A 13,144-nucleotide genomic window follows, 5' to 3' on the forward strand; every position below is an offset into this window, starting at 1 on the left:
AGGGCGCGGGGGCGGGGCGGGGCGGGACGGGCAGGCGGCGGCCCGGCGGTTCCTCGGCTCTAGCTCCGGCTCTGGCTCCAGCTCGGCTGCGGCTTGGCGCGCGATGTCCCACTCGGTGACCCTGCGCGGTCCTTCGCCCTGGGGCTTCCGCCTGGTGGGCGGCCGGGACTTCAGCGCGCCCCTCACCATCTCACGGGTGAGTCCGATGGCCGCGGGCGGCTTGGCAGTCCCGGGTCCGACAGCCGGACCTCGCAGTTTGCCGTAGCCCAGACCCCCGACGTCGTGTGCAGGCTGAAGTGGAGGGTTTCCCCGCAGGCCCAGAGGCTGCTCCCTGCTGGGCAGCGCCGCCCCACCCCCTCCCCCGCCAACCCTATCCCCCCTCTAGCTCACAGCCAGCCTCCTCCCGCCGCCTCCTTTTGGGGGCGTCACTGTGGGCCAGGGGGGGACCCACAGACATAGGCCCTGGGTCTAGACAGACCTGTAGGGATCTACAAACTTACAAACTCCTGACTCAAGGAGGTGGCTGAGGAGGGGGGCCTGAAGATTTGAGGCAAAGTGACAGTGAGGTTCCCCTCCCCTATCAAAAGTCCCTGCTGGCAGAGCCGGGTGACCACAGGCTGGCCCAGGGTCCTCACTCGTCCAGTCTGCAAAAAGCCTGTTCACTTCCCCACTCCAGACGGACATCTTCCCCATTCTTCTATGGCCTTGGTCACCCTAGGGGGAAGCGACCAGGAAGAACCTTTGGCTTCAGGCAAAGGGGAGACCTGACCATGAGATGGCGAGACCTCCACGCACAGGCACAGGCCACAGGAGCCTGGAACCAGGATGTCCCCGGGCCAGGTCCTCAAGGGTCCCAGGGCTGTGTCTTGCCCCAGGTGTGAGAAAGAGGAAGGAACTGCGGGCACAGGGCTGGCACAGAGATGGGGAGGTTCCGGTCCTAGGGTAAGATTCAGGCCTCCCAGCAAAGGGTATCCAGGAGAGACAGGACCCCAGCTCATCCCACAGTTCCTTCTTGTCTGGAGGGGCAGAAGAGGGGCACTGCCCCTGCCCTTAGGGACCCCCCAGCCCAGAGAACAGCCCCAGCCCTGGGTGACTGTTGGTCCAGAAGGAACACAGGACAGGCATGGGACCAGCCAGGGGCTCTCTCTCAACCTCACAGGGGCTGCTTTGGCCTTTGGGGACTGCTGTCAGGGCAGCTGAGAACCCCCTACCTTCCACCCAACACCCACATGCCCCCTCTTTTTACCCTAAGGGCTGGGCAGAAACTTCTTTCAAGTTCTTGAGTGGGGGTGGGCACTGGGTAGAGGAGGAACCATGAAATCTTGTTCCTGGGGGCTGGGGTGACAGGCAGGACCAGCTGTACTGAGCGGCTTCCCACATCTGCCCTCACCATGAGGTCCCCGAGGCCAAGAGGTGGGCCTTGCCTACATCCGGGAGCCTTTCATCTCCCACTTCCCAAGAGATACTTGCTGGTTGTCTGCCTATGTGTGTGTGTGCACGCGTGTGTGCACGGAACACCATTGCCTGCCTGTGTGGGTCAAGCTGTGTGTCCTCAGGGGAGGGCTGGCTGGACAGGCACTCTGGGTGTGAGGCCGCTGACAGGCTTGGTGGCAGGGGCTGACTGCTGCAGGCGATTGGGGAGCTGAGACATCTGTTGCCCACGCGGCCGCCTGGCTGCTAGGAAAGTCCTCTTGCGTCACAGAAGCAGCAGTGGCCTTGTTTGGCCAGTGCTGCAGGACCCTGGCAGACAGTCAGGCAGCCTGGTAGGGGGTGTGCTGAGAAGAGCCCCCCTTTCATCCCTTAGGGTCACACAGCAGTAGCTCAGGTCTGAGGAGCCAAGATGACTGCCTGGGCTTGGGTGGGATCTGGGAGGATTTGCTGCTGGGGAGGCACAGGCCACAGCTTGCCGAGCAGGGATGCGAGGGACAATGCTGTGGGCCTCGAGGAGTGGGGGTTTCCTCAGTAGGGGCTGCAGATCCGGCCGGCTTGAGCTGCCAGGGCTTCTCAGCCAGGACCCAGCAGGAGGGAATGGACCCTTGAGGCACCGCCGACCTCACACTGTAGATGGGGCCCAAGGCACAGAGGAGTTAGGGCAACATATCCAGAAAAGCGAGTGAGAACGGGAACCGGGCCCATGGCAAGCTTGTGGGGACTGTGTGTCCTCTGCGCCTCGCTCCCTGGTCCACCACCGTCTGGGCTGCAGCTGGTACAGTAGAGGCCGCCCCTTCAGGCTGCCGCCTGCCCTGCCTTGCTGTGCGTGCCCTTGCCCTGTGTTTATTCCTCACTGTAGCGTAGTTAGGGGGATCAGCTTGAATTTGGCTCTGTCCTGGGACTTCCTACTTGGCACCCTTCTCGGTTCCCAGCCAGTCCAGGAAGTGCTGGCTCCTGTCAGCCCACGGAGCCCTGCAGAGCTGCTCTCCCTGCGACACCCTCTCCCCTCCCTCCATCTTTCCACAGAAGCACTGACTGTAGTTAAGAACATAAATTTGGGGTTGGAATCAGTTGGCTTGGATTAGGATCCTGACTCATCCACTTATAGTATAAATTGTTCCTCTGGACTTCTCTGGTCCTCAATTTTCTCATCCAGGAGATGGGTTTGTCTGGCAAATTAATGAGTCAAGCATGTTGAGGCAGCTTGGGTAGTCATGGTTTCCTGGCCTCATGCCCTCTCTGACCAGAACACCCCGAGCTTAAGGCAGCTGGCAGCACCCCAGCCACCCCTGCTTTCAAGAACTTCCTCCGCCCACAGGGACCTGAATGCACCCCTTGTGCTGACTGAGTCATACACAGCCAGCTGCCCCCTGAGGAGGGAGACTCCTGTCTAGTGGGGGCCAGGGCAAGCCCCTCTGTCTCATCTGTAAGTATGAGAACAGCCAGTCCTTAGCAGTGACTGAGGGGTCACTGTGAACCTGTTGTGGCCACAGTACTGAGGCCAGGTGTTCATGAAGGGCAGGAAGCCAGAGCAGGGCCTAGAGAGGAGGAACAACGGTGCTAGTTGCCACCTGCCCCAGGACAAGCCTGCGCAGGGGCCTAGGTCCTGACAGTGACCATTAGCAGTGGGGTGGGGACAGTGTGCTTCTTAAGAGGAACATTCCCCAGGGCAGGTCAGCCAGGGCAGGGCCCACAGCAGCCTCTGGTGCCCCCCGGTCTCCGTGCACTAGCTGAGCGGAGCCTGGCCAGGCTTCCATGAGCTCCCACTCCCACGGCAGGATCCAGACATTGGCAGCTCACTGCCTGGTAACAGCGAGGGTGCTGGGTCCTGTTCCCAGAGGCTGGGGTGGGGCTGAGGCTGAGTGAAGGAGCCCCTGTTGCCTGAGTGCCCCAGGGCTGCCCGCCCCATGTGTCTGAGTCCACGTGTGCACACACACACACACACGTGACTATCAGAGGGTCTGCTGGGTATCCTGCAGAGGGAGTAGGGTAGAATTGTGACCCCAGGTGAGGATAGCAGCTGGAACTGCGTGGCCTGGGACTCGGTGAGGAGCTGTTTGGCGGACTCCCCCATTTTAATTGCGATGAGGTAATAATAGTACAGGGGCAGAGATGGAGGTGGACACAGAGGGCTGTGCCAGAGGAGGTGGGCTTCTGCTGAGACCCAGAGGAGGAGTAGGGGTCAGGAATCAGAAGCGTCCCTGGAGGAAGGAGCAGTGTTTGCAGAAATGGTGGAGCTGGGGGCTGGCCAGTGCCTCTGGGTCACCCATAGCCTCCCTCGACTGTGGTCCCTTACACACCACAGGCCTTGGGGCCTGGGACTGGACCCAGAGCCTGCTCACCGAGCTACAGCTCTAGTCCTTCTTGTTTGTTCCTTATTTTGAGTCAAGGTCTTGCTAATTTGCCCAGGCTGGGCTTGAGCTTGTGAACAAGAATACATCAGTACAGCCTACTTGGAGTTGTTTTTCTTTTTCAGCAGAGACTATAGCAGGGGCCTCAGCCAGCCTCCTGGCTTGCCCGTCCACAGGACCCCTGACAGCCAGTGCATACCACGCAGGTGCTAAGGGTGGAAGAGCCCTAGAGCAGAGGGTCACCTAACGCCTGTGCTGCCTTCCTGTCTCGCCTGCCTGTAGGTCCATGCAGGCAGCAAGGCCGCGCTGGCGGCCCTGTGTCCTGGAGACCTGATCCAAGCCATCAATGGTGAGAGCACGGAGCTCATGACACACCTGGAGGCGCAGAACCGCATCAAAGGCTGCCACGATCATCTCACGCTCTCCGTGAGCAGGTACACCCTGGGCTGATGGGGTAGGAAGGCTGGCAGGAGATGGTATAGGCAGATGGCATCCGGGGCGAGCTGGGCTTGTCCACCTCAGGATAGTGCCTTCCTGGGGTCCCAGAGGGCACCAGTTAGAGCTAGAGTAGCTTACAGCAGGGAGAAATCCCTCTCAACCTGTGACTAGAGGGTCCACTGGGGCACGTAGAGCAGGGGCTGCTGGCAGCGGAAATGAGTTGCCTGTGGGCTTTGCTGCAGTCCCTTCCCCTCCGTGGTGACCATCATAATGAGCATCTCAGAGCATTTATCTTCCAACCTAATTTATCTTAAAACCTAACGAGGCCTCACTTTACAGATGGAACAACTGAGGCTCAGAAAGGTAGGACAGTGCTTACGGCCACACAGGGAGGCAGTGAGGAAGGAGAATTTGGTCTCTGGTCTCTCTCACTCCTGAAGACTCCAGCACCTCTGCCGTGCTGCCTGCCGCTGCTGCCCTCCCACATGGCGGCTGTCCTGCCTCCGCTGGCCCCGCCACAGCCCATGCCTCTGCTCTGGTTCACTCTGGATGTGGAGGAGTCTTCCTGCCATGAGCTGCGTGACGCTGTGCAGCCCACTGAGGAGAGCATGGGGTCCCGAGCTGGAAGAAAAGGCCCAGCGCCCCCTGTCATGCCCAGTTGCAGGTCCTCGCTCAGCCTTGACAAGCTGCTGGGCTAATTCCAGCTGAGTGGGATCTCCCTGCGCCTCTGCCGCAGCTGGCTCGGGAGCTCAGCTCGGCCACGTTCCCTGTTAACAGGGACTTTCTACGACCCCCTATGGAAATGTGTGGGCGAAACCTCTCCAAACCACAACACAGCTAAGATGCCTTAGCGCTGGCAGGATGGAAGGCTTGGAGCCTCTAAACCCGGTGAGAGGGTTTATGAGGTAGACCTGATTGTCGTTGGCTGGAGACTAGGTCTGGGCTGGGGTCACGACCCCCAGCCACGTCCTTGGCACTGAGTAGGCTCAGCTGCAAGTCCAGGCCCTTTCCTACTACACGTGGCATGTAGTGAGGATGCCCTGGCCTGGGAATTTAGCAGAGCTAGGCCTCATCCAGAACTGAAATATCCAGGTGACCTCCCTGAGCCTGGATTTCCTTCCCCATAAAGCAATGTCACATGCATCCCCTGGAGCCAGACTGAGGGACTGCGGGCTGCGAGGAGCCTCTGAGGCCTCCCGCCTTGGCCGGGTTCCTGGGCCCTGACTCACCTCCGGCTCTGACACTAGCTGAACTGGGGCAGCCCTGGTGGTAGTGGAGCTGGAGGAGGCGCACAGGGGCCTGAGTCAGGACATTTCCAGAGAGAACGATGTCACAGGAGGGTGGCTGGGTGGAGGGTTCTCTTCCTTCCTCCCTTTCCTGGTCATCTGTTCCACACCAGGCCAGACCGAGCCAGGGGCCCACTGACCTGTTCCACTTAGGCTGTCACCATGTCCACTAGCCATCGGTCATGGAGCAGGGAGCGTTCATCTCCAGTCATACAGCTGGATTCCATGCCGGCTGTGCACGTGAGAGCCAGGAGAAAGCTGTGTGCTTGGAGCCTGACCTTCCTGCTCTCCAGAGGGGGATCCGTTTTGTGGTCTGAGCCTTGAGATGATGAGGTTCTGAGCCTGCTCAGACAGAATGGAAACCTGCCCTTCACCCTCCCCACACCCGCAGACGCGTAGGGATCCAGGCAGAGGGGCCATGCTGACACTCTCTGAATGCCATCTCCTGTGCAGGGCCCCTGCTCCTATCACCTGCTATTCCGGGACCTGGGCCTGGGCCCCAAAGACCCTTCCGTCTGTGCCGTGGGGCGTCTGAAGATCAGCCTGGTGAGCTGGCTGGTGGAAGTAGTGGTGCCCAGGCCAGCCTCAATGCCTGCGTCTGTGTACAGAGCGCCCTGATTCCCTGCAGACTTGCCCACGGAGTGGCACATGCTGTAAAGACCCAGCATCTCCTCCCAAGGCCAGGCAACCATAGCTAGGCTGACCCAGGCTTCCTGGGCATGTTCTGTAGGCCCAGGACCTTCCTAGCTGGACTCCAATCCTGCCACAGTGGGGTCTCTGTGAGTCAGCATTGTGACCCAAGGAGCCTTGGCATAGCCCAAACTTTGGTTCTTGTTTCATCTGAGGATGGGCAGAGGGAGCCAGCCACCTGTCCAGCATGGAAGTCTGGGAGGCAGCTAAGATGCCTCGGGCGGGCCCTCTCATAGCTCTGGGCATTTGATACCCTCTGCTCCCTAGACCTCAGGCCCAGACAACCCTCCTCGGAAAAACTGCAGAAAAGTATCAGGCTGGGCAGCCCCAAAGACTGCCCCAGGTGTGTCCTGGTAAAGTGTTAAGAGGCAGTGTACAGTTAGAGCTGTGAGGTAGGGCACTCGCTTAGTTGCATGGCTGAAGGTACTACGTGGGGAAGGGGTTGCCCTGGGCCAGCAGTACCTTGATGCCAAGAATCCCTAAAGGCTGGAGGGATTATTATTATAATCTCCTGCAGGGGTTATTAAATCTCTTAGTTGACAGAGGATCAAGCCCTGAGGCCAGTTGTGAGGCCCCAGGGAGCCCTCTTCTTTAGGGGGTCCTTATTTCCTTTTAGTCTAGCCAGACTTATTTCACCCACCTGCAGTCGGGGCCCTGTGTGCCCTCCCAGCCTGCCTTCTCTTGGAGCTAGGAGCTACCGAGTGGCAGGGCTGGGCCGCAGCCCGAAGCCTCTCCTAGGCCTGCCCGCCCTGCTTATGGCAGGTTTACGACGTTTTTCTCCCTCCTGAGTAGTGTTTGGCTTTTGGTTTCTATGGTGATACAGGAATTTCCTAATGGCCTGTTTCCCATTTGGGCTAGGCAGACCTCGGGGATGACTAGCTGGCTGTGTGAGGTGGCGGCAAGAGCGAAGGCACACCCTGCAGAACCTCTGTTTCACCTCCCTGAGAGCTGAGCCGACCCCAGCCTCGGTCAGAGGCTGAGGACGGCAGGGGATCCAGGGCTGGGCTCCTGGCTGATGAATCCGTGCAGCATGCTCCCTCCTGAGCAGAGCCTCTGAGCTGAGCTTCTGCAGGGTACAGATAGGATGAACGTGTGGGAAGTTGCAGGGCCCCTGAGGCCACCTCTGTCCAGGCACCAGATGAGCCAGGGCTTGGCAGTGTGCAGGGAAGGGCGCACACAGTCCTGCCCCAGGAGGGTGGCAGACCTAGGCCTATGGCTGTCCACCACAATAGACACAACTGAGGTAGGGGGAAAATGCTGGCTGGTCCTGGGCCCAGAGCCCCTGGTCCTGGCTCAGGGGCATGCTGAGCATACTGGGCGGATATGTGTGACCACTGGAATTCTTGCCACAGGCCTGAGAGCAGGAGCTGGCCTGGTGCTGCTGATGACAAGGTCCAGGCACACCGGATTCACATTGACCCTGAGGCCCAGGTAGGTACCGTCACCGCCGTGCCTGGCCTAGCTCAGCGGAGCCTCCAGCAGCGGAGCCAGGTGTGGTCCATGGGTTCACCTGCCCTGTGGTTCTCAGATGCTTAGGACAGAGCCTGAAACAGAAGGCTTCTCTGGGCCACACCTACCGCACCCCATGTTCACATGAGCCCCGCTGGAGTTTATCTGGATACCTGGCAGTGCCACCGTAGGAAGAAGCCAACAGTGTGGCAGAGGCTGGGACACTAAACAGCTGGTGATCTCAACCCCTGGGACATGTCTCTGTCACTCAGCCCTGAGTGCCCCATGGCTGAAGTTCTGTCCTAGCCATTGTGTGACTACAGCTGGTAGGCCACATGCCGTATGTCTGTCCTCTTAAGGCAAGGAGAGAGGCCTCAGCAGAGCTGAGAGAGGATCTGCCCACACCCTCCTTCACCAACTACCCCGGTCCCTGCTGGCCCTGTCTAGTGTCCCACAGGCCACATGTTTGCCACAGCCATGAGGGCCATTCTCATACAGGTAGTGAAGGTGGGACTCGTAGAAGTCCTAAGGGAGGGGAAGCCGGGGCCCAAGGAGCCAGAGTAGGCACATTACTCAGCCAGGCTCCCTGGAAGAGGGCAGGAAATGGGAGGCAGAGAGGACACTTCCTCAGGAGATGCATGCCGGGGTCCTGAGGTGAGGCTGTGCACTCCAGGTTCGGAGAACGAAGAGGCCGGGGTTGCGGGGGGAGGCCGGGATGAGGCTCTGGAGCTGCTCTTGGGTTTCCGTCGACCCCTTAGCTGTTGCTGCAGGGATTCGTGTCCACTTTTGTGGCTCAGAGGCCTTCTCTATGGCCCTGTGAACCCAAGGCCCTATGGGCTGGGACAGGGGCAGATGATCTGGCAGACAAGTAACCAGGTTTACAAGGGGCAGGCCGATGACGGGTGCAGTGAGGTGCCACCATGTGCGTGCGTGTGGGAGGCCCAGTTTCCCACAGACAGAGGTAGCAGATCCAGGTTCCTGCCCCCAGACTCACAGCTGGAGACCCCTGCCCTGCTCGACCCTGCCTGGTGTTTTTCCTTCATCCTTTGCTTTGAAGACCAGGCTGCAAGGGACTTTCCATAAGCAACAGAGCAGCCCCTCTGCGACTGTCCCCTTTTTGTGCTTAAAAGGTCATGGGTTCCATAGGTGGCGAGGAAAACATCCCTACCCCCCAGTTTGCCCCCCCCAACCCCCAGAGCTATGGCCTCACTAAGAGACACAGGGCTCTTTGTCCCCTTACTGTTCCCACCCTCTGCCCCTGGGGGTGGGGCTGGCTGGAGCCATCAGAGGAGGAGGTAGAGGAGGAAGCCATGCTTAGCGTAGGAGCAGCGCAGATTACCCCAAGAGCATCTGCCTGGAGGATGGAACAGGGCAGGCTGGGGCTTCAGGCCATGGGGCTCCCTCCCAGGACTGCATGTGAGAACACAGGGCAGAAGGGGGCAGTGAGGGGGAGGCTTCTGGGAGGGCTGAGACCTGGGACGGGCTAGAAGCAAGTTGGTGCAGCCCACGGGTCTGCACACCCAGCAGGGCTTTGCCGCAAGAGGTGGTACCTGCCCACGTGGCGCTCACTGCCCTTCAAGTTGAGGGCCTGGACTCTGCCTCCTCCATCTTGGGGAGCTGCCGGCCAGGCAAGTCGTTTCTCCCCTACCCCCTGAAAGCCCACTGCGGCTTCCTCCTGCAAATCTGCAGCAGCTACTCAGACCTGGGGGCAGTGGGGCAAGGTGTACCACTACAGAGTGGAATTCCTGCAGGAGCACTTCCGCTAATAGGCATTTGCTACATGCCGGGCAGGGAGCCTGGGATGTAGAGACCATCACGTTCCCAGCTCACAGATGGTACGACTGGGGTTCAGGGAAGCAAGGTGACTCACCAAGTTTGTAAGTGGTACAGCCAGAGCTCAGACATTTGCTGAGGCCACCGGAGTTCAGACCTCCTGAAGAGACTGCTTGTGGGTGGCCAGGGCAGGCAGTGGCCCTGATGACCCTGCTGGTGGGGTGGGGAGGGCTGGGCCTTCCAGCCTCTTGCTCCCCTGCTCCCCCTCCCCCTCCCATCACGGGCTCCTTCTGGAGGCCAAGCCCCTCCCCCGTCATCCACAGCCCATCTGGCCCCCATTAGAGACCAGCCTCCCCTGCCTGCTTGCCTAGCGACACGTGTGAGTGCTCAGGTTTCTCTGGGCTTCTCTGGGGTCTGACAGAGAGTCTTGCTGCTGCTGCCGCTGCTGCAGCCACCATCACCGCCTTTATGGGGGCCAGTTTGGTCAGCAAGACCTCCCTTTGTCTGCCAGGTGGGGAACATGGGAGGGTTCCCACTCAGCCGCTACCCCCGGTGCCCGGGGCTGGAGGCCGCCTGCGGCCAAGTCCAACTCTTTCCCCCTACCACTAGGACAGGCATCCCTTCCCACACGGCTTCCGTGCACAATGCAGAGGCTTACCAGAGGCTCTAGGTCACCTGGCAGGCAGAGGCTGGGTCCTGCCCCCTGCCTGAACTTGAGTCTGACCCTAAAATCAGACTCAAGCCAGATCCGGCCACAGGACCCCCATAGCCTCTGCCAGTGGGACTACAGCGTGTAACCTTGTATGTGTAGCTAGGTATATGTCAGTAGACCAGCCACTGTGCGTGTCGGCCTTAATGCATGTTCATTCTTTAAACAGACGTGATGGGCTGGGGAGATGGCTCAGTAGAATAAGCACTTGCCTGGCAAGCACAAGGTCCTGAGTTCAATCCCTGGTACTGCAAAAAATAAAAATAAAATAATAACAATAATAATAATAATAATAATAAAACAGACATGTGAGTGTGTGCATGTCCCTGTTCACGTTGGTGTGAGTGTGCTTGCGGAGCAGACCTCTGGACTCTGAAGGGCTGGACAGAGGCCCACAGGCAGAGGTAGCCAGAAGGTCCACCAGGCCTGCCGAGCAGGATGGAGGAGGGGAGCAAGGCCAGGGCTCTCCCAGCACTCGGGCCTCACTCTCACAGGATGGCAGCCCAGTGAGCAGCAGGCGGGCCTCAGCCACCGGGATTGCACCAGAAGATACTCGACTGAGCTTGGGCTCTCCGTACGGGCAGTCGCCACGTCTTCAGGTTCCTCAGAATGGCAGCAGCAGTGAGGCCACTCTGCCGGCCCAGATGAGTGCCCTGCACGTGTCTCCACCCCCTAGGTAGTGCCCAGCCATGGCCTTTGAAGCCACACCCGGATCCCATCCTAATTCCTGATCCCTCCCGGGGTCCCATTCCCAACCCTGACACTTGGCCCTTATCTAACCTGGTTACATTCTGACTCACAGAGCCTCACCCTTGCCCTGCTTGTTGGCAGAGTGGAGGCTGGCACCCCAACCTGTCTCTCCTCCTCGTCATTTTCTTATCCAGTGCTGACCCAGCCAGAGGCCTTGCCCGCCACCGAGACTGCAGAGTGGACCTGGGCTCGGAGGTGTACAGGATGCTGAGGGAGCCCGGAGAGCCTGCAGCCGTGGAGCCCAAGCAGTCGGGCTCCTTCCGCTACCTGCAGGGCATGCTGGAGGCCGGTGAGGGCGGTAAGACCCCATGCCTGGTCCTCCCTGGCTCCTCACCCTCGCAGGGCCTCCTCTGACCTGCTAGGGACCAGCAGCACCCTGCCCTTCCTCATGCCCCTGCCTCGCTGGTCATATTCTCATCAGTCTCCGTGTGGAGACCCCAGAAGCAGTGCCCTACAGAAGTGGAGGCCAAGGCTGGCCAGATAGCTCAGTGGATTGAAGCACCTGCTTAGGCAGGGACCAGGGTTCCATCCCTGGCATGCTGTGCTGGCCCCACCCCTGGGCCATGCTGAGATGGCGACTCAGACTGGGCGTGGTGGCACACACCAATAATCCCAGCACTTTAGAGGCTGAAAACAGGAGAATTACTATGAGTCCCATCTGTACAGTGAGACCCTGTAAACCCTGTACTAAAAAAAAAAAAAAGTGGAGGTCTGGCCTCCTCACAGGCTTATCCCACCTGTGCTTCTGGTTTTAGGGGAGCGACCTGGGCCTGGTGGCCCTCGGAACCTCAAGCCCACAGCCAGCAAGCTGGGCACTCCGCTGAGCGGCCTGCAGGGCCTCCCAGAGTGCACACGCTGTGGCCATGGGATCGTGTGAGTGCCCGCACCCTGTACCCCCAGGGCCCTGGGTGGGGGCAGCTCGAGGATCTTAGGGGCACCTGACTGTCTTCCTGGCCCTGTCCTCCCCACAACCCCTCAGGGGCACGATTGTCAAGGCTCGGGACAAGCTCTACCATCCAGAGTGCTTCATGTGCAGCGACTGTGGCCTGAACCTCAAGCAGCGTGGCTACTTCTTCCTGGACGAGGGGCTCTACTGCGAGAGCCACGCCAAGGAGCGCGTCAAGCCACCCGAGGGCTACGATGTGGTGGCCGTGTACCCCAACGCCAAGGTGGAGCTGGTCTGAGCCCCCCAGCCCCTGCCTCTGCCTCCTCTCCTGCCCCTCGGGCCTGTGTAAATACATTTCCTGTCACCTCTCTAATAAAGTGCCTTTGCTCAGCTTCTAACCATTCAGCATCCTGGTCTGCCAACCTGGAATGTAGGTACAGTGCCTGTGTGCTGCAAGACCAGCTCAGGTGCCAGGATGTCCTAGACAGTGGAGGCGGCAGGAAACCAGACAGGCACCAGGCTGCCCTGGGGACAGCAGGCATCCCAGAGTCTGCCACGGGCAGGGCTCAAGGAGCAGGCTGTGGGTGGTGACACCACAAAGCGGAGCACGGACGGTAGAGGGCCCGTGGTCCTGCAGTACTGTGAGAGGGGGACAGCCCCTAGCGCCTTGGGAGAGCTGGCCTGCAGTCCCCGGGGGCTGGGGAGATCACCTGGGCTGGCACACAGCCCCTGGTGCCCACTACATTTCCTGAGCCCCCTCTTTCTTTTTTTCATGTTTTCATTTTTACTTGTTTCCAAGTATGGAAACGCCCAGATCCTTGCACCAGTTATCTCAGATGAGACCGTGCAATGCAATTCATTGTGTACAACCATCACTTCTTCCCTTCAGCAGTGGTGTGACCGACAGTAAACTAGATTCCTGTGCTGGTTGGAAAATGCCATCTCTTTACAAAAATATGCAGGGCAGCTCCTACTTTGTCTGCAAGTCAATTTACAGTAACTGCTCATTTTCTGTTCCTAGCCTCCTTTTTCTTTGTCCTGTATCTCTCCAGTAGAGGGCGCTCTTGATTCTTTTCCAGTGGGAAAGAAAGTTTTAGAAAGAATTCTTGCCTGGGGCTGCCGACTTCCCTGAAGATGCTCTTTTTTATTTCAAAGTTGAAAGAAATCCCGCTGCCCCGCCCCTCGTTCCTGAGGGAGACGTCATCATCCTCTATGATTGTTCTGCCTTGGGTCTTTCATCCCTCTCTTGTATGTACTGAGACACACTCACATTTTTTAAAAAGCACATATGCTGTACAAAAATAGGAATAGAGTTGCTGCGTGGGTCCGAGCCGTGTGCCCCGGATCCTAGGCTGGTGCGTCTGCTCTGTGGTTTGCTTGC

At 59.2% G+C, this 13,144-nt stretch overlaps 1 protein-coding gene across 3 annotated transcripts; it reads left to right on the forward strand.

Annotated features, from left to right (window-relative positions):
* Window positions 1-31: 31 nt before the first annotated feature.
* On the forward strand, window positions 32-12,161 carry Pdlim4 (PDZ and LIM domain 4). 3 transcript variants are annotated; one of them, XM_004629334.2, is made up of 7 exons: window positions 32-196; window positions 4,065-4,216; window positions 7,549-7,627; window positions 10,622-10,803; window positions 11,012-11,175; window positions 11,633-11,750; window positions 11,857-12,161. In XM_004629334.2, exons 1-7 carry the CDS (start codon window positions 104-106, stop codon window positions 12,059-12,061), a joined length of 993 nt encoding a protein of 330 aa, XP_004629391.1. In that variant the 5' UTR covers window positions 32-103; the 3' UTR covers window positions 12,062-12,161. The 3 variants fall into 3 exon arrangements, with proteins under 3 accessions (XP_004629391.1, XP_023569041.1, XP_023569042.1); XM_023713273.1 differs by having other exon boundaries at window positions 11,012-11,166; XM_023713274.1 differs by lacking the exon at window positions 11,633-11,750 and having other exon boundaries at window positions 11,857-11,927.
* Window positions 12,162-13,144: the final 983 nt, after the last annotated feature.

The sequence above is a fragment of the Octodon degus genome, unplaced genomic scaffold, assembly GCF_000260255.1.
Source record: "Octodon degus isolate 3935 unplaced genomic scaffold, OctDeg1.0 scaffold00029, whole genome shotgun sequence".
In the NCBI taxonomy this organism is placed as follows: Eukaryota; Metazoa; Chordata; class Mammalia; order Rodentia; family Octodontidae; genus Octodon; species Octodon degus.